General features: G+C 41.0%; 1 protein-coding gene across 1 annotated transcript in view; it reads right to left on the reverse strand.

The window, feature by feature from the left end:
- Positions 1–17768, reverse strand: part of FASN (fatty acid synthase) — a 46689-nt gene that overhangs the window by 4095 nt on the left and 24826 nt on the right. Inside the window, exons 22-42 of the mRNA XM_084492480.1 lie at positions 16795–17105; positions 16255–16644; positions 14214–14378; positions 13879–13997; positions 13618–13772; positions 13069–13272; positions 11935–12085; positions 11226–11404; positions 10565–10684; positions 10294–10416; positions 8037–8260; positions 7537–7738; positions 6320–6471; positions 5746–5837; positions 5442–5593; positions 4914–5153; positions 2571–2759; positions 1839–2066; positions 1155–1375; positions 473–571; positions 103–354 (exon numbers count right to left, since the gene is read on the reverse strand). Coding sequence (XP_084348606.1) covers positions 103–354; positions 473–571; positions 1155–1375; positions 1839–2066; positions 2571–2759; positions 4914–5153; positions 5442–5593; positions 5746–5837; positions 6320–6471; positions 7537–7738; positions 8037–8260; positions 10294–10416; positions 10565–10684; positions 11226–11404; positions 11935–12085; positions 13069–13272; positions 13618–13772; positions 13879–13997; positions 14214–14378; positions 16255–16644; positions 16795–17105 — 3968 coding nt within the window. The remainder of the gene's footprint in view (positions 1–102; positions 355–472; positions 572–1154; positions 1376–1838; positions 2067–2570; positions 2760–4913; positions 5154–5441; positions 5594–5745; positions 5838–6319; positions 6472–7536; positions 7739–8036; positions 8261–10293; positions 10417–10564; positions 10685–11225; positions 11405–11934; positions 12086–13068; positions 13273–13617; positions 13773–13878; positions 13998–14213; positions 14379–16254; positions 16645–16794; positions 17106–17768) is intronic.

The following is a 17768-nucleotide window of genomic DNA, read 5'->3' on the forward strand; positions in this document are numbered from 1 at the left end:
TTCATCTTTCCACCCTTCCGTAAGAATGGTTTTCCATGCTTTCCTTTTATTCTCCCAACTCCTAGGGAAACCTCAACAGCCAACAGGAGGCCTCAAACTGACCTCAGAGAGTCTGTAGTCTCCACCCAGACCTTCTTCATATTCATTGTGAGTCTTCGCCCGCATCAGTGTCACATTCCCATGATACTTTGACTCTGGTATATACTTGTCAGCAGCCTTCAGCTTGTGGTAAAAGGAAGCAGCTGCAAAGCTGAGTGCTTCACGATTGATGTTTTTATGAATCTGAGTTATCAGGTCTGCAGCAGCATTGACACGAGCCTCCAGATCTTTCAAGGGCAAAAGAATCTCCAACAGCTAGAAATATTAACATTTTTTTTTGTTTAAGTCTCAATATCTGGGAATTAATGTACATTAAAAATAACAAAACAAAACATCCACATCCCTCCTTTGCAATATAAGAAACGAGCATTACCTTATTATATTCAATGCCTGTAAACTGCTGAACAAAGGCACACAATGCTTCTGTCTCCAGTGCAGCCTCATTTCCTTGGGCCAGCTTGGCTCTGTAGCTCTGGAAAAGCAAGCAGTAAAGAGCTATCAAAAGAACTATATACCTGAGCTTGAATGCTAGATAAAAACAATTCTAGAACAAAGGACTTTGAATTAGAAAAGAAGGCAGGGGGAGAAGAAACCAACAAAAAAGTGAAACCTAAGCTTGGTACACAGGAAAGATACCTTGAGGACAGAATAGAAAGCACATCTACAGGTGGCAATTACCAAGAATCTAGGATCTTTCTAGGATCTCCTAGAAAGCACAATTAAAATGGAAAGGAAGGCTTAAGGAGGGTTTCCTAGCACCCCTACATTAGGATCTTGTCTTGAGGGCTCCATACTAATATTATGATTTACCATGGCAAGAGCAGCATTTGTGGGTCAGCCCTAGCCAGTTATTGAAGACCACCCCCCACATGCTTCCACTCTTTAGCCATCCTTAAGCATCCACTATCTATAGCTCTGTCCCAACTTCTCCAGCAAGAAAAGTCTCAGCTTTTCAGATAGTTCATATCTAGAATATTAAGCTCCCAGTAAGTATCCAATCCTCCCTGACGACAGATGATGGTTTCCACACTGAAAATTTTCTTTGCATTTCTTACCTGAGTGTAAGCTGCCACAAAGGAATGAGACCCATCAAAGAGGAATAGACTGTTGAGTGCATGGGAGGCATTTTGTTGTCCTTGCAGCTGGGAGCACATTTCAAAAGCTACACAGGCACCAAAAGAGTATCCAGCAATGCGGTAAGGTCCTTCAGGCTGTATCTGCTTCATACAGTCAATGTAATAGGATGCCAGACTCTGTATGCTGTCCAACGGAGCAGCTAGAACATGAAAGCAAGTTAGAAACAGTCAGGTGAAACAGACATTAGCAGAGACAATTATGTTTTCATGAACATAGAAACAACCTCATTAGAAACATCCACATTATTTTAAAGGTAATCTTCTAAATCACAGTGAACAAACTATATTACGGACAAGGAACAACAATGCTTCTAGTTTCCAAAGACAGGTAGAACACTAAACCTCGTTTTTCTCCCACATGTTTACCTGCTGGCAGGGACTCAATGAAATATCTAATTTTTCCATTTTCCCCATGCACAAGCTTTTCAATCTAATCTAATACTTCTCATTATCTGGGGTTGTTAGACACAACCTTGTGTGGACTGTAGGTACTGATGCTTGATCCTCTGAGTTTAAGTGTCCAGAAACAAAACTCCTTCTACAAGGGAACTGAAGTTCAAAACGTTAGATTTACAAATTCAAGATACTGAAGAACTGAGATACCTTTTGTGCACTGGAGCCCATAGCACGGCATATGAAGTCTGGAAGCGAGAGTGTAGAAAACTGCAATGGATCCCTCAATGGGGTGAACAAGGAAAAGAGGGCGCTCTGTGCTCTGAACATCATTGAGACGGGTAATCGTTGGCCCTTCTGGATTCACCAGCAAGTTGTTCAAATCTAATTTTGGAGGCTCGCCTGGGCCTGTCTTCAACAGTTGGGATGGTTTCAGCTCTTTGAAGGAAAGCACACCAGAAAAACACAGTTAGATACAGGATCAGAGTCTTGGTCTTGTACCATAACCCTAAAAGAGGTGCTCATGGTTGCCCAAATTAGCCCATTGGCTCACAAAACCAAGGCACAGACATAAGGATCTTTCTACCATCATGTGCTCCGTGGCAACTGTATATGCTTTTAGCTTACAGTAAACATGATGTTATGTCGTTTATTCCTACAGATACACACATACAGCTGCTTAAGAGTATCCATTTAGGCAGATACTATCCAGGCAGCAAGACAGCTTTCACAATCTCTTATGCTCTTCCCCTGGAACTGGTAGACCTAATCCAATGTCAGTGCATTTTACCAATATGTCTGTCAAATAAAAGCTTTTCAGCTATAATAATCTTATTTCATGGCTTGATAGTGGCTTATGTCACCAGAGATGAAAACAATGGGTTGAGTGCTTAGTTATTTGTACTCAGATGACTGGTAGCAACCCTAATTCAGGCACTATACCCTCTGCTGTCCCAGACTTGGAGGAAAGTTCACGAAGTTTGTTGATTGTAAGGAGTCGGATTTCTCTCATGGTCATAATGATGTCGTAGTCTCTCTCCAGTGTCTGGCGCACCTCCACACCCATCAAGGAATCCAGGCCCAAGTCTGCTAATGTGCTGTCAGCATTCAGACTACTCACGTCTCGGACACCTGAGGAAAAAAACAGCAGACAAGTGAAAGATCAATTTCTTTTCAGCTCTAGGCCTCTCTTCTCAGCTTTTCTGTTTTTCTTCAAACCTGAATAAACTTCAGCTACAGAGCAGAATTTACCACTCAGGATCATCTAATGCTTTCAAAAATTACTTCTACAACCCACATCTGGTCATATAGGATCCAGTCTTTAGGGTACGTGTTAAATGTACAGAACTTTATGACAGGGAATACATTAGTCCCAGCTACATAGCTATGAACATTAGCGTTTCAGCTCTATACAAAGTTTAGAGCAGCTACCTAGAGAAATTTCACATACTGAAGACTGTAACTGAAACCACAGTCTTAGGCCTAACACAATCCTAGGTCACGAGATGAGATTGAAACAGTTAGCAGTGGCAATGATGGCTTATTGCAACACTTGATGCTTATCACATTAGAAAAACTGACTTTTCTTCCAGTCTTAATTCCCTCTTCCCCATCAGTTTTGCACTGTTCACATCTCTCATCCTTTCCTTACCTGAAAAAGGCTTTTCATAATAACACCTGTACCCATAGTTTTTCCTCTCCTGCTCCACCTTATCCTGACCCATGTTTCCATCCTTAGGCTTCTCACTTATTTCTCCCTTCATCATCTTCAGCCACTCTCTCCTTCCAAACAAACCCTACAGTGGGTACAATTTCCCAGACACTCCCATACATTTCATATAACTTCTAAAAGCCATGAATGTTTTCTGCAATCAAATTTGGTGTTAGTTACTAGACACAATTCTTTAAGTAACCCTCAGGAGACTGTCTAATTTGAGTGCCTCTTTTGTTAGGAAAGAAAAGATCGGTATACACTTCTGTTTGGAAGGGAGACAACTGAAGTGGGACATAGTAGAATTGGCAGAGATTATTCACTTTCAACGCAAGAACAGGGGACACTGTGGTAAAAGGAAGCAGGTTCAAAACAGACAGACATTGCACTTCTTATAACACATAGTTCAGCTATGGTTCACATGGGATCACACAGAGCTGATAAGAGAATACACTACAAGTTAATTACTAAGAACATAAAAGCCACTTTTTGCAGCGTGGGGAATTCCCAAGCTGAGTGTTTTCAAATCTGGAGTAGCACTCAAGGCATTAATCATATATCTGCTCCCAGAATTTTCCCCTTGGAGGCCGTTCCTATTGATTCTCCACTTGGAGAAAGGCACCAGTCCACTCTAAACAAAACCCAAGGGACTGAAATAAGCGTGCACGTGTACAGAAACACACTATGGGAGATAAGCACACACTCAACAAACTGTATTGTTGGAGACAATGAAAGAGAAGGAGCAACTTAAAGACAAACAAATAATCCCCCAGTCCACTCCCTAGAAACACCACTAGCACAACACGCCCACACCACAGCAATCACAGGGAGATGCTGAACAGAGCACCTGCAACAGCACAACTGCGTTCCAAAAGTGTTGACATGTAGACACTGCCCAGCAGTGCTTGCTCTAGAGACCTGGCAGGATAAGGGAAAATGGACGTTGCACACTGTTCCTATTGGTTTCTCCATTTGGGATGTCATGTTAGGCCAGCCCTAACAAAACCCTGAAGCTCTCTCCAAAAGGGAGAGGACTAAAAGAAAAGAAACAATAAGAGAAAAACAGCTGACTCCAAAGGACAATAAATTAAATAAAAGTTAAGTGGAAAAGATGAATAAAAATACATTTTTTTAAATAAAGGGCAGATGGGGAATCAGAGGTGCATAGCATTGCACTAAACAGACCACTCTAAAAACCACCCACCCCTCTGAAAGCGGACCAGAAGTCACTGGCTGCTGCCCAGTCATAGCTGGGTGGCAGCAGGAGGGAATCAAGCTTTTGGGCGCTATTGGACACAAAATACTGGACCAGATGCACCTCCAGTTTCACCCCATCATGCTGTTCTCAGGTTCTCATGCAAACTGCTGTGGAACTAACCGTATGAACAGTATCCCCATGTCTGCTTCAGCAAAGGATGCTTCTAGAAGCAATCAGAGGATGAGGTACTTTACATCAGCCCCTGCTTTCCTCCAAACAGCAGTTGAAAAACAATATTCCCCTCAGAACATACCGGAGAAATACCACTTCTAGAAAAATCAACTCCAACTATGCAATCGCTAGGCTTTGCATTTACCAATGATGTGAGCAACAGCTTCTACAAGATCCCGTTGATTGCTTCCTTCGCTTTTCACAGAGACCTTCTCTGCTAGGACAAAACTGGACATGACAGGATGAGATTGATTCAGGAAGGTATCAAGCACCTCCAGGCATGAGCTGATTTGCTGGGGAATGGTTCCCCCAATCACAACATCTGTGTTTCCCACTGTCTTCAGGATACCCACATCACCAATGGCTCCCCATTGGATTGCCAGGCCTGTAGGAAAAAAATCAGAAGGAAGAACACACTAGGCAACTAACTAAAACACATGGCAGCAACAAAAGGGAGTTAAAAACAGCTTAAGCAAATGCCTGCATTTCCTTTGTACTGTTAAACAGTCAGTGTTCATTCACGCATGAACGACTAAGGTTAACAGCTAGGATGGGAAGTAGTCTTCAACATTCATTATCATCCTAGAGACAAGTGTACAAATTTCTGGTGAATTGGTTCTCCTCTGGATGTTTGATGGGATAGATTTTTCTGGGCAATAAATAGTCATCTTACCTGGGAGTCCATCATGATGTCGCTGCTCACAGATGCGCTCCATGGCAGAATTGGCAAAACCATAATTACTTTGCCCAGCATTTCCTCTTCCACAGCTTACAGAGGAAAACACAACAAAATAGTCCAGATCTGGGCACTTCTTACGAGTCACCCTTGGAATGGAGAAGGAGACAAAGAAACCCATCAGAAAAGCCTGCTAACTATGTGTTGCTGTGGAAGGCTAATGTAAGACTAAAATGACTAAGTTTGATCAATTCTGTAACCATAAAACTAGTTCATATTTATCCCTTCTACAGATACATACCAGTCCAGATGAAGGGTGCCCGAATACTTGGCCTTGTTGACCTCCCAGAATAATTCTGGGGTCTGATTTTCAATCATGGCATCTCTAAGGACCTATTGGAAGGGTTTAAAACAAAAACAAAACAAAAAATCAGTATAATCTCCAGTTTAAATTTGCCATGTTTTTTGAGATACGAAAGGATATCACTACACAATGGATTTCTGTAACTTTACAACACAGATGTAGCCTAGATCTCCTCAAATTACAACAAAGCCAACATAGTTTGTGTTAAGTCTACTCTTTTCAGCATTGCCACTGCAGTCTTCAACTATCAAGTTCTGCATAGTGTTTTTCTTGTCCCCAGGAGTTATGGGCAATATTCATCTGATCAAAGAACTAAGCTGGCTGGCTGCATACTGCTGCTTCCCAGGTCAAGGGGTCAGACCCATCAGCCTTTATTTATTCATCAGGTAAGGAAGGGCCAAAGTGCTCTTTGAAACACAAAGAGATAATCTAAAACCTGAACTGCCCTCAGTACAAAAGCCACTTTAATGGCTGCTGTCTCTTAAAAGTCCTAATTATTTTTGGCACTTACCACAGCCAAATTAAAGATGCCCCCAACTGGTCCAAGCCGCAAAGCTTCTTCTATCAATAGCTGTGTTCCTTCTAGTGTTCCAATATCACTAGTAGATACCAACACTTGGATTCCCAGTGCCTTCCATTCTCTAACACATTTAGCCTGGTAGCCTACCAAAAAAAAAACAAAGCCACAGTGAACAATGTCTACGATGAAGCATTCAGACCATTAAGCTTTTATTAGTGGGCTTCCTACAATTTTCTGACTAGATAGGGACCGAATAGCTAAATAAGTCCCAATTAAGCTACAAAAGGAAAACTGAACAAAACCTGAATAGTAGATAGAAATCACTTGAGTTTCAGAAGTATCCTAAACAGATCAAAATGTGGACAAGGGATTTGGAAGAACATTTGGAGGATAGGGTGCAACACTGAAGTGAAATAAACCTAAGAATTTGCATAATGAGACAGTAGAGTGGCTAGATTAGAGCAAGACAACCATCAGTAGTGGCACAACCAAAACTTGAAAAGTACAAAAGGATTTGATCTGTATGTTTGCATAAGTTTGCATTGTTAACTTGCCAATAGAAAGAAGAAAGCTGTAAACACAGAAAGAAGTTATGGCTGAATTTGTATAAGGAAACATTTAAGACTACCACTGATAAGAAATCTTGGTACTGAGACTGTAATCAACCTAATGGCTCAAAACTGAGTAATAAAACTAACTGGTGTTACCAGACAGTAGGGCACATCTTTCTAGATGAGTTATCTGAAGGAGCAGAAGCAAGCATCCACACTGAGAACTTGAGATATAGAGTATCTTTAGTAAGGTGTTTACAGGTCTTTTCTTGTGGCATGCAAGCCACCATGCTACAGCTATTGGACAAGGCAACGAGGTAGCTGGATACAGACATTATAGAGGGGGTAAGGGTAAAAGCTACAGAAAAAATCCTGGGTAAGGAAGAAGAAGGCAAACATGGATTGATAGAATTAAGAAGTATACAAAAGAAGAAAGAAGCAGTAGTAAAAAAAGAGGCAGACTTAAAAGATACTTCTTCCTTTAGAATGAAGGGGATGACAGCTTCTTGAAAGTGAGAGAATATACACATGAGAGGAGGGAAAAGAGTGATCAAGACATTCCTATTTGTTGATAAGACACTTAAAATGGAATGTAACAATAAACTGAGGTCAGCTGAAAGGCAGTTACGTTCCCCATCCTTTATGGTTTTTGCTTACCAGTTCGTATGCCAGAACGAGATGTCAGGACAAGCTTCTGTGCTCCTCTCTCAATTAGCCACTGTGCCAACTCAAGCCCAAATCCTCCTAGGCCCCCTGTGATGATGTAAGACTTGGTCGGTGGACAGGAAGTTCGGGAGATGGCAGAGAGTTTGACTGGTTCAGACCTTCTTAAAGGATATTGCTTCTCCTCTTCTTGGACCTTCCACAGCAAAACAAAACCAAATAAAACCACCAAAAACCAAGTTAAGTTTGGATACACAAACATTTCCTGTCTTTCCACATACAGTTATGCTCCTCCTATCAACTGGGAGTCAAACTTGTAGACTGAGTGACAGACTTGACAACGTTACATACATTCTAGTGTCAGTAGCAAAAGCTGTAAACCTGTGCTGTTTTGGTTACACAACTTCAAGTCAAACTGGATCAGAATATCCCATATAGTACCTACAGAGGATTACAGATGCAACAGAGAATCAAAAAAATTATTACGCCCTTACCTTTATCATAACTTTGCCAATGTGTTTTCCCTGTGCCATGAACCTGAAGGCAGCTTCTACCTCGTCTTTGTTGAAGACTGTACTTCTCAGGGGCTTTACCACACCATTTTCTATGCCTTTTGTCAACAGCTTTGATACTACTTCCCACTCTTCGTTTGCTTCTCCAAAGATTGAATCCAGTAGGATCCCATGAAATGACACATTCTTGAGGAAAAGAGCCATTCCTGGAAAAAGCAACTTTGTTATTACCTGATGCTGCTGCCATTTTAAAATGGAGTCTATCTTCTGCTTCACAAATGTTTTTGTGTAGCTTGGTAGTGTAAAACTGAAGAGTAAAGCAGTCATTAGTTGCTAGAATCCCATGTTTTTCAAAACACATTCTTGCATATACTCTTTTAAAGCTATATTAATTAGGTTGTAATATTACAAGTAGACCAGTTTAACAGAAACCCCACCTATAAAAACAGTTTCAAAATAACAAGCTAATACATGGTCAGTCTGATATTAAAAAAGACGTTTTGTGTATAGTGCCATCTGAGTCAGAAGTCACAGAGGAACTGGAATCCCATATACATCCCGTCCTTCTCCAGCAGGAAACTCTTCTCCATACAAAGCTTTCACTGATGCTATAGTCTTTTGAAATTTAGTTAGAATTAAAAAGTATACTGTCAACACTTGTTATATGCAATTGTTCTCCAAGAGAACATTCTGGTCACTTTTCACTAACACATCACATTGCAATATTTGAATTTGTTTTTTGGTCCAAGAGAAATGGATCCATCTTGCCCCTTCGCCATCAAAATGGTGCAGATATGTAGTGAAACAACAAAATAAAGTTCCCTCAGATCAAGTTATTTGTAATTTTCTGAAAGAAAAATCCAATTACTTTCATTCTACAAATGATCAAGTTTACCCAGAACAGAGGGCAAAACTTCATCTTGTGTAGATATGCACTTCATGTGTGGTGTGGTCAACATGCTGGAGGGAAGGGATGGGTGGTGAATGGAGAGCAGCCCTGGGAAGAAGGACCTGGGGGTGCTGGTTGATGAAAAACTCAGTATCAGCCAGCAATGTACTCCTGCAGTTGTACTGTTGACATGTACTGTTGACAGCTAACCATATCCTGAGCTGTATCACAAGAAGCATGGCTAGCAGATCAAAGGAGGTGATTCTCCCTCTCTGTTCCAATCTCTTGAGACCCCAGCTGGAGCACTGTGTTCAGCTCTGGAGCTCCCAACATAAGAAGGAAATGGATGTGCTGGTGGAGGTCCAGAAGAGGGCCATGAGTATGATCAAAGGGCTAAAACACCCCTCTTATGAGGACAGGCTGAGAGAGTTGGGATTGTTCAGCCTGGAGAAGAGAAGGCTCTGGGGAGACCCTATAGTGGCTTTCCAGTACCTAATGGGGGACTACAGGAAAGCTGGAAAGAGACTCTTTATCAGGGAATGTAGTAACAGCACAAGGGGTAATGGCTTTCAACAAAAAGAGAGTAGGCTTTAGTTTAGATATTACGAAGAAATTCTTCACTATGGGGGTGCTGAGGTACTGGAACAGATTGCCCAGAGAAGCTGTGGATGCCCCATCCCTGAAGTGTTCATGGCTAGCTTGGACAGGGTTTTGACAACCTCATCTAGTGGAAGGTGCCCCTAACCATGACAGGGTGATTGGAACTCCATTATCTTTAAGGTCCCTTCTTACCCAAACCGTTCTATGGTTCTGTGATTCTATGATTTGCTACTTCTACAGTGCACTAATCTACTACAAATAGACACGTTTCATCCCAATAAGTTTATAAATCTTGTCTAACAGATCTAAGAAATTTAAAAACTAAGAGACAGTGGTAAACTGGTAAACTGTGTCATGTGAAGCAAAAGCTGCTTCTTAATACCTTCCAAGCCAAACTCTTTGTGGGCAACACATCCTACATTGATTATAAAGAAACACTTCAGGAAAGATCACTCACTTATTTTGCATGTTTTATGAAGGCTTCTAGAAAAATGCTGAATGCTTCTCCAATAAGGTATTCATGGAAAAGGCTAGAGAAATTGTTAGTGATAGAAGCAATGCAAATTTTGCAGTGATGTATTTAACATATGGCTTGTAAAGCCAAGGCAAAATTCCTATTTATGAAATAAATGTTTCAGCTAAAAAGCTATTTCTAAATTTGAAGATTAGCCTGCATTACGATAGTAAGTAGGTTGTGCTGTCATGCTTGCTTAAACGTAACAAAAGGTATTTCCTGATGCCTCATCTTACCAAGTTGACTGTTGTTAGATAGATCAAATTTGCCTATTTCCAAAAAGCGCCCATGTTGAGCAAGACAACGCAAACTGGCTTGGAGCTTTTCTTCTGCCAAGGAATTCAGCACAAGGTTGACACCTGCAATGAAAGAAGAAGCAACATCATTAAACTCAACTCTGTGGAGAGCCTACCCCTGTTTTATAGTGATCCCTTTTGTCTTCAGAAAGTGCAACTATTTAATGTGGCACAGCTAACTAAAGAAGGAAAAATAATTTTGAGTTCAAACCTTTTCCGTTGGTAACTCGTAATACATGTTGCTCAAAGGTAGTATTTCGGGAGCTGGCAAAGCTATTAGCATCCAGCTGTGGGAACCTTGCTTGGAGGTATTGGCGTTTCTCAGCAGAGCCTAGAAGTACAAGAGAAGTAGATGACTGAATGATGTCAGTACTTTTATGTTAATTCTTTAGTGATGAAAACAATCCATTTTTATCTTTGAGGTCTCAAGAAAAGATTTGCAGTCTAAGCAGCCACCAAGCAGGTGGTTCAAAGCTCTCAGGCTCTCACGGTGTCAAATGTTAGGACAGAGACTACTCATTTATGGGACACAGAAATGACCAGAAATAGATGAAGCCTTACAATAGACATTCTTTGATCACATCACTGAATTTAAAACGAAGCAATTTTGTTCTCCCATACTTCTGAATTACATAATATACAGAAGGTAGACAATTTTTCTGTGCTGTGAAAATTTCTAGCATATAGTCAGTAGTTGGTTTTGCTATGTATCCCTTCCTCAGACTAGAAACTAGGTCAAGGTAGCAGTAGATCATGCTTGGGAGAAAAAAATGTGTACGTAAATATAAGTGTGTACACATATAACAAAAAATATGTAGGAGTGTACATACACACACATATACATTTAATAAAACTGGATTCTCAGTACCCACCTACAGTAGTAAACACACGGCAGCCCATGCTCAGGGCAATGGCAATGGCTGCTTGGCCCACACCTCCTGAGCCAGAGTGAATAAGGATACTCTCACCCTTCTTCATACCACCTCGAACCACCAAGGCGTAATAAGCAGTGGCATAAACCACAGGCACCGAAGCTGCTTCTTCCAGAGTCCTAAGAAGCAAAGTGAAGGGGAGAAGAGATCTTTACCCTTGGAAGCCTCCCAGATTCTCCTGATGAAGTTTGCTTTTCAGCAATAGGAAGGTTAAACTGCCAAGATAGACCGAAGAGTATAAACGGTTCTCAACAATACGGTAGATTACCACAGTGGCCAAGCACAGCTAAGGGCTTTATTATTCTACAGAAGTATTTCAGTAACTCACCAGTAACATAATCAACACCAAAAACCTTTGCATATACCAAAACATAAGGAGCTAAAAGACCAAGGAAGAGATGAAAAACTAGTACAAACCACTGCAGAAAAACAAAACAAAAACAAACAAAAAACCCACAATGCTCAGCTCCTGCAGCAAATCAGATGACTGAGCCAAATCCTACTCAGGAGACTATACCTCTATTATCATTTCCCGGAGTAGAATCTACTTATTATGCAGTCCTGTGGTCAGATCAGGGTTGTCATTAGCCTCAGGCAGCAAGGCAAATCTTACCCACATACATGAAACAGAAAACATAAGATGACCTACCAGTTTTTAGGGACTTCCCATAGAAACCTCTTGTTACAGTCTACCACTGTTGCCAGCCCTTTTGCTGACACCAATCCCATCACCCTTCTTCCAGCCATGTCCCGTCCTGAGAACTCCATGCCCAGCATGCACTGCTGTGAAGCCCAGTTACCTGAAAGAAGGTAAACATCTTTTACAAATGAAAACTTCTCTTTTAAAATCTTTTCGTAGAGAATTTACTGAAATAGTACTCCCTGAAAGCTGGAACCCTAGAGACAGAAAAAATGCTAAGATTTGTCTATTATGTACTCAGTACATAAGCCACCACAGTTAATCTCTCATTCTTAAGAACAAGAATAGCAGAAAACAACATGGTCTCATTAAATTTCACTCTCTGTCCTCGATCATATTGCTTTAGTTTCCAGCTTGCATCTGAGAAGCTTCACTGAAACATCCTGTTTCAATGACCCTTTTTTTGCTCAGTAAATAAGAACGATACATAAACTAGAAAGGGTGATTACAGAGAAAACAGGTTTACTGCTAAACCTTTGTTTCTGTGAACACACACTTTAGGAAGAGACTAATTTCAGTCACGAAGGAAAACACAGCCCTAGTCAAAGTCACTCATAAAAGTCTCCAAACATATTTTTTACTTTGTTTAAATGAAGCTTCAAAACCATTTCACAGACATTACATTAATCCTTAACTCCCTACCACGCAAGATGATAATCTACATTTCATATACAGCAGATACCTCACCTTGTGTTTTTCTCCCCTAAAAGCAAAACATGGCCAGCAGTATGGCAGCATGAAACTTCAACATTCTCAACTTGGTATGTACCTTACCCATCTCTGGAACCTCCAAAATTTCACCTCATGCTTGGTATCTATGCGATGGGGCTAATGTTTCCTTCACAGCATTTTACCAATTCTGCCGTGTGAAAAATGGGGCTATAAGTGGAAGTAGAACATGCAAGTTTTTGGTGCATAGTCCTGAAGTATGGCTATACTTCCTTTTCAAAAGTGTACTTTCTTGCTAAACAAAAGTTGATACATACTTTATCCGTTGCATAAATAAAATTAATGAAGTTATGTGAATAAATTCTATCATAGTAATATATGAATATTTTTTCTTCTAGTGTAATTTTAGCTTACCAGGGATAGCATCTGGAGAAAGCTTTCCTGTGGCCAGCATAATGTCCCGGAAATTAAGAGATGCATAATAGACTTTACAGAGCTGAACATCTGGATTAGTTGTGTAGAAGTGCTGAAGGGGGGAAACAATCCAATGAAGGGATGAGAGATCTCCACGTGTCAACGCATTGACGTAGGCATATTCTGTCAACTCCTGAGGTTGTCCTGCAGAAGGAAGAACAGATTAACTTTATAACTTTATACACATTAACACACTTTCCAGAGTGAGTAAACTCCATGTGTAATTGCTGCCTTTTCCTCTATTTGCTCTCCCCACAAAGCTCTTACTTACCCTGCAATTCTGCCTATACCCTAAATACTTTATCCTTCTTCCTGGTACCAGAGCATGCTACTATTCAGTCTGAGCTAGAAAGGAAGAATTCCAAATTATCCACTTATTAAATAATAAGAAAAAATGTGGGAACAATAGCTACTCATAGTCTATGAAAGTCCATTCATATTCTATTATTTTAAGCTCTACAAGTGACCCTTAAACCTCAAAGCAGTTACCTTGCTGCAATGGGAGATGCCTGAAGGAGCCCCACTTTCCATCGCGATACACATTCATCACCAGATCTCTCTGAACAATCTCCTGCATCTCCAGAGAAGAAAGACTAATGGATGGGACAGCTGATGAAGGGTTCAAGTTGGAAACGAACACACACCTAGAAGCCAAGAGTTGTCATTATGTTAGTTTTGGTGTAAGACTGAAAAGAATCTAAGAGAAAAACATCTCTTCTCCAACTGTGACTCAAGGGCATGCTTTTGTACCTGATTCTGTAGCCTTCTGCTTCCAGGCGAAGACAGTTCACCATGCCCAAAATTCCTGAGTTCCCACAACTGGTGGCAGTCAACCACACAGGCTGCTCCGATTGGTCGGCCAAGATCTCCTACAAGACAAACCCCAGACTGTTTTGCCTGGAACCTCAGAAAGGAAACACCCCTTGTATCCTTAAGGCAGAGATGAATCAATTGTACTTTAAGAAAAGCAACTGAACAAATACATACTCTTTTTTTTCCCCCCACAACCCCAATACTGCTAAATATCTCATTAAGAAAGTGTAATGATTTGGAAAGCCAAATGTCCTAAACACAGGAATTCTCACCTTTAAGGATTCAACCCACTTATAATGGGTCTCATCTATTGGGAGAAAAATGGGTGTTTTGGCAGGGGATTGCCGGCGACACAGGAAAATAACCGAGCCAAAGAAAGATCTCTTCATTGCAATCACATTCAGTGAGGCCTTGCTGAATAAGCCTTCCCATTGTGCCTGTCAAATCACATACAACAACAATTAAAGTTTGTGATGTTTCTTTTAAATCAATTAAAACTACAAACCACCATCTATACTCCTTGCTGAGTCTCCCTGAAGACTGCCTCACTGGGAACAATAGGCCCTGTCCTCTGTTTTCTTGCTTTTGCTGGAAATTTTGGTGTTAGCTCTGTACTGTCTCAGTATAAATACATATTTGTTTAACGTAGCAGTATTTCATCCATGTCTAGACTATTCCTTCTTCCCTAAAATCCCTAAAATATCCTCTGAATGCAGTAGTACAAAGCCCTGGTTAGGCAACTTGCCTTACTATACTATGAGATATGCAAAAAACAGCAGTAACCATGTTGTCACATCCCATACAGGATTTGAATGTGCCTAAAATTTAATTTCAGCAGTCTAAGAAAGGCACATCTTCAGGGACAAAAAGAATGTACAAATCCCAGCAGAGAAAATAACAAAAAGGGAAAACACTGAGTTTATATATTACTAATTTAGGTTGTGTAAGCCCTATCTGCAATAGAAAAAGTGGGACAGAGGAAGCACAAAAAGAAACCACAAATCACCTAAATTCTTCAATCCTGTGAGAGGGAAGGGAAAAGCCTGGAAGCAACAAACTTGTAGCAGGGAAGGAGCACCTATCTGCTTAAATTACATCGGAACAACACTTCAGAAAAACAAGAGAACGAAAACACATGCGTGGTATGTGCAGGAGCACTGAGGCTCTACAATTTTAATCATATAAAGGTGACTACAAGCTACATAAAACAGCAGGATGCTTTGACAGTGTGGTATGTGATATCAAGGACTATGGAAAGTTTTCTGGACAGGGACATTGTAATAACTCTAAGACCCATTCTTGCCTCCATATTTTATTGAGTGGGGCTACATCTGGCTGGCCACTGGCCAATAGTGGTGTTCCCCAGGGCTCGATTCCAGGGCCAGTTCTGTTCAACATTTTCATCAGCAATTTGGATCCAGGAGTTGAATGGTTGAATGCATCCTCAGCAAGTTTACTGATGATACTAAACTGGGAAGTGTGGTTGACTCCCCTGAGGGACAAGAGGCCTTGCATAATGTTCTGGACAGACAGAAGCACTGGGCAGTTCCCCCTCCTGTTTATATGCTTCCTTCAAGTACTGGAAGGCTGCAATGAGGTCTCCCTGGAGCTTTCTCTTCTCTAAGCTGAACAAGCTTCCCTCAACCTTTCTTCAGAGAAGAGGTGCTCTAGCCCTCTGATCATCTTAGTGGCCCTCCTCTGTACTCATTCCAAGTGCTCCACATCCTTCGTGTGCTGGGGGCCCCAGGCCTGCACGCAATATTCCAGGTAGGGTCTCGCAAGACCAGAGTAGAGGTGGACAATCACCTCTCTCTCCCTGCTGGCCACCCCTTTTTTAATGCAGCCCAGCACAGTTGGCCTTCCGGGCTGCAAGTGTGTGCTTAACTATTATGTACAGTCTAACTTCCTTTTCGATATTAGAGCTGGAGGAATGATATTCTGACACTGAAGCCTTTTAAGATCCTACAGTGAAAAAGCTGTACCCTCTAGCCCAACAATGCATCATGTTATTTTAGCTATAACTGAGTTGTCCTGGCTAGTGCCTTCCTAGAGATTATATAGATATACGCACGACAATGACTAATTTTTAATGCATAAAGAAAGGCATTCCCGATTGACTTAGTTGTTTACTCTTCCAATCTAATCTGTGGCAACTGACAACTCTTTTCTTCTGAAGTAGTATTCCTTAAACATATTTTTACAGAGAGCCTCAATGGAAATCAACATCTACTCAATATTCACCACTAGAAAATATGCAAGCAGCAGACTCCAGACTAACCACTGAGAAAACATTTGTCCTTCCAGGATATTTACCTGAGACAGGAAGCTATGCTTCTGCTGTAGGTCTGGGATTGTAAGGAAGCTGACAATTTCTCCAAGAGTTTCTCCTTGAAGAAGGGTGTGTAGCAAAACAAACCCTCCTTCTTTCACTGCAGCTGCCAAATTACAGACAATTTTAGTGGTGTTCCCTAGGACATTTGTTGAACAGTTGTATACCACCAGGTCAGCATTGGTCAGGTTTCCAGAAGGAGGGTAAGATGGATCCCACTGGCTAAAAGAAATTCCAGCATCTTGTAGCTCTGTTTCATTAGCTGAAAGAGCTTCAAGGGAGCAATCGGTGGCAATGTAGTCCAGGTGCAATAGGGGTTGAGTATTCAGAATACTCGTGACACGAGAGAACAGATGTCCATTTCCTGCAAGAGCCTGTTAGAAAAGAAAGGAATTGGAAATGGAAAACCAAGCTGAAATATGAATGATATTCAGAATTGTAACTGGAATAATAGAAGTATGTGATCAGGTTACTGGGAGGCATGGAAACACAAGCTATGATTTCATCCCAGGCTTCCAGCTAACCTCCACTATCTTCATCCTGTGACTGGTCATGTTCTCCAGTGCCACATCCAGGCAAGTCTTCAACTCTGAAGAATCTAGCAAGCCATTGAGAAGAGGGTCATCCTGGAAGTGCATTTTCTCTTGAGTCACTATCTGTTCCAGCTCAGAATGTAGGTTTCCATTCAGTTCCAGATGGCAGATTTCAGCAAGGATATGCTGCAGGCCCTTCTGCATGGGTGAGGACCCTGCAGCAGCCCCTGCAGTTTCTAGGCCGTGGATGATCAATTTGACACCATGCACAGCCACTTTAGCCTGTAAGTTCTTGATCAGACCTATGGAGTAGAAGACAAAATGAAAGGAGGAGTCAGATTTTCGAAACATTTTTCTTTTCCTCTTTCTGAAGAGATTGTCCCCTCCCTCATTTGCTATACCAGGTGATCACCACTGATCAAGTCATAGTCTTATATCATCAGCCTAGCCACAAAGACATAGTGCATTATTCTGTGCTTTCCCATAATTACAGATTATACAGTAGCTGCAGCCTCAAAACAAGTAAGGCTTGTGCCAAGACAATATAAACCACCGAGACTACCCGGGGTAAAGCTGCAACTCAAAGAGGGCAACTAACAGAAAATCTGTGATTGATAGGAGCTTTAGAGAGTTGACAAGGAAAGTTGTATTTTTCCACAACTACAAAAGTGAGTAGAAGATTTTCACTTTACAATTGAATGGAAAATTGCTGATTTTGACTGAGATCAGCAACAGCATTAACAAAAATAAATAAATAAATAAATATAATTCCACTACAAATAAAAACTTTGGCCACAGTATCCGGACAGGAGGATATACTGAAGAAAAAAAAGGAAATAAAATCTTTAAAACTTATTGCCAAATCAAAGGATGAGCATGAAGTCACTTTACCAACATAGAATATTAAAAATGACATCTCAAGGTATAGCAAAGACCTCAAAAAACAACCCACAAACCCAAAATAA

This window comes from Aythya ferina, assembly GCF_964211825.1.
Source record: "Aythya ferina genome assembly, chromosome: 18".
Taxonomy (NCBI): domain Eukaryota; kingdom Metazoa; phylum Chordata; class Aves; order Anseriformes; family Anatidae; genus Aythya; species Aythya ferina.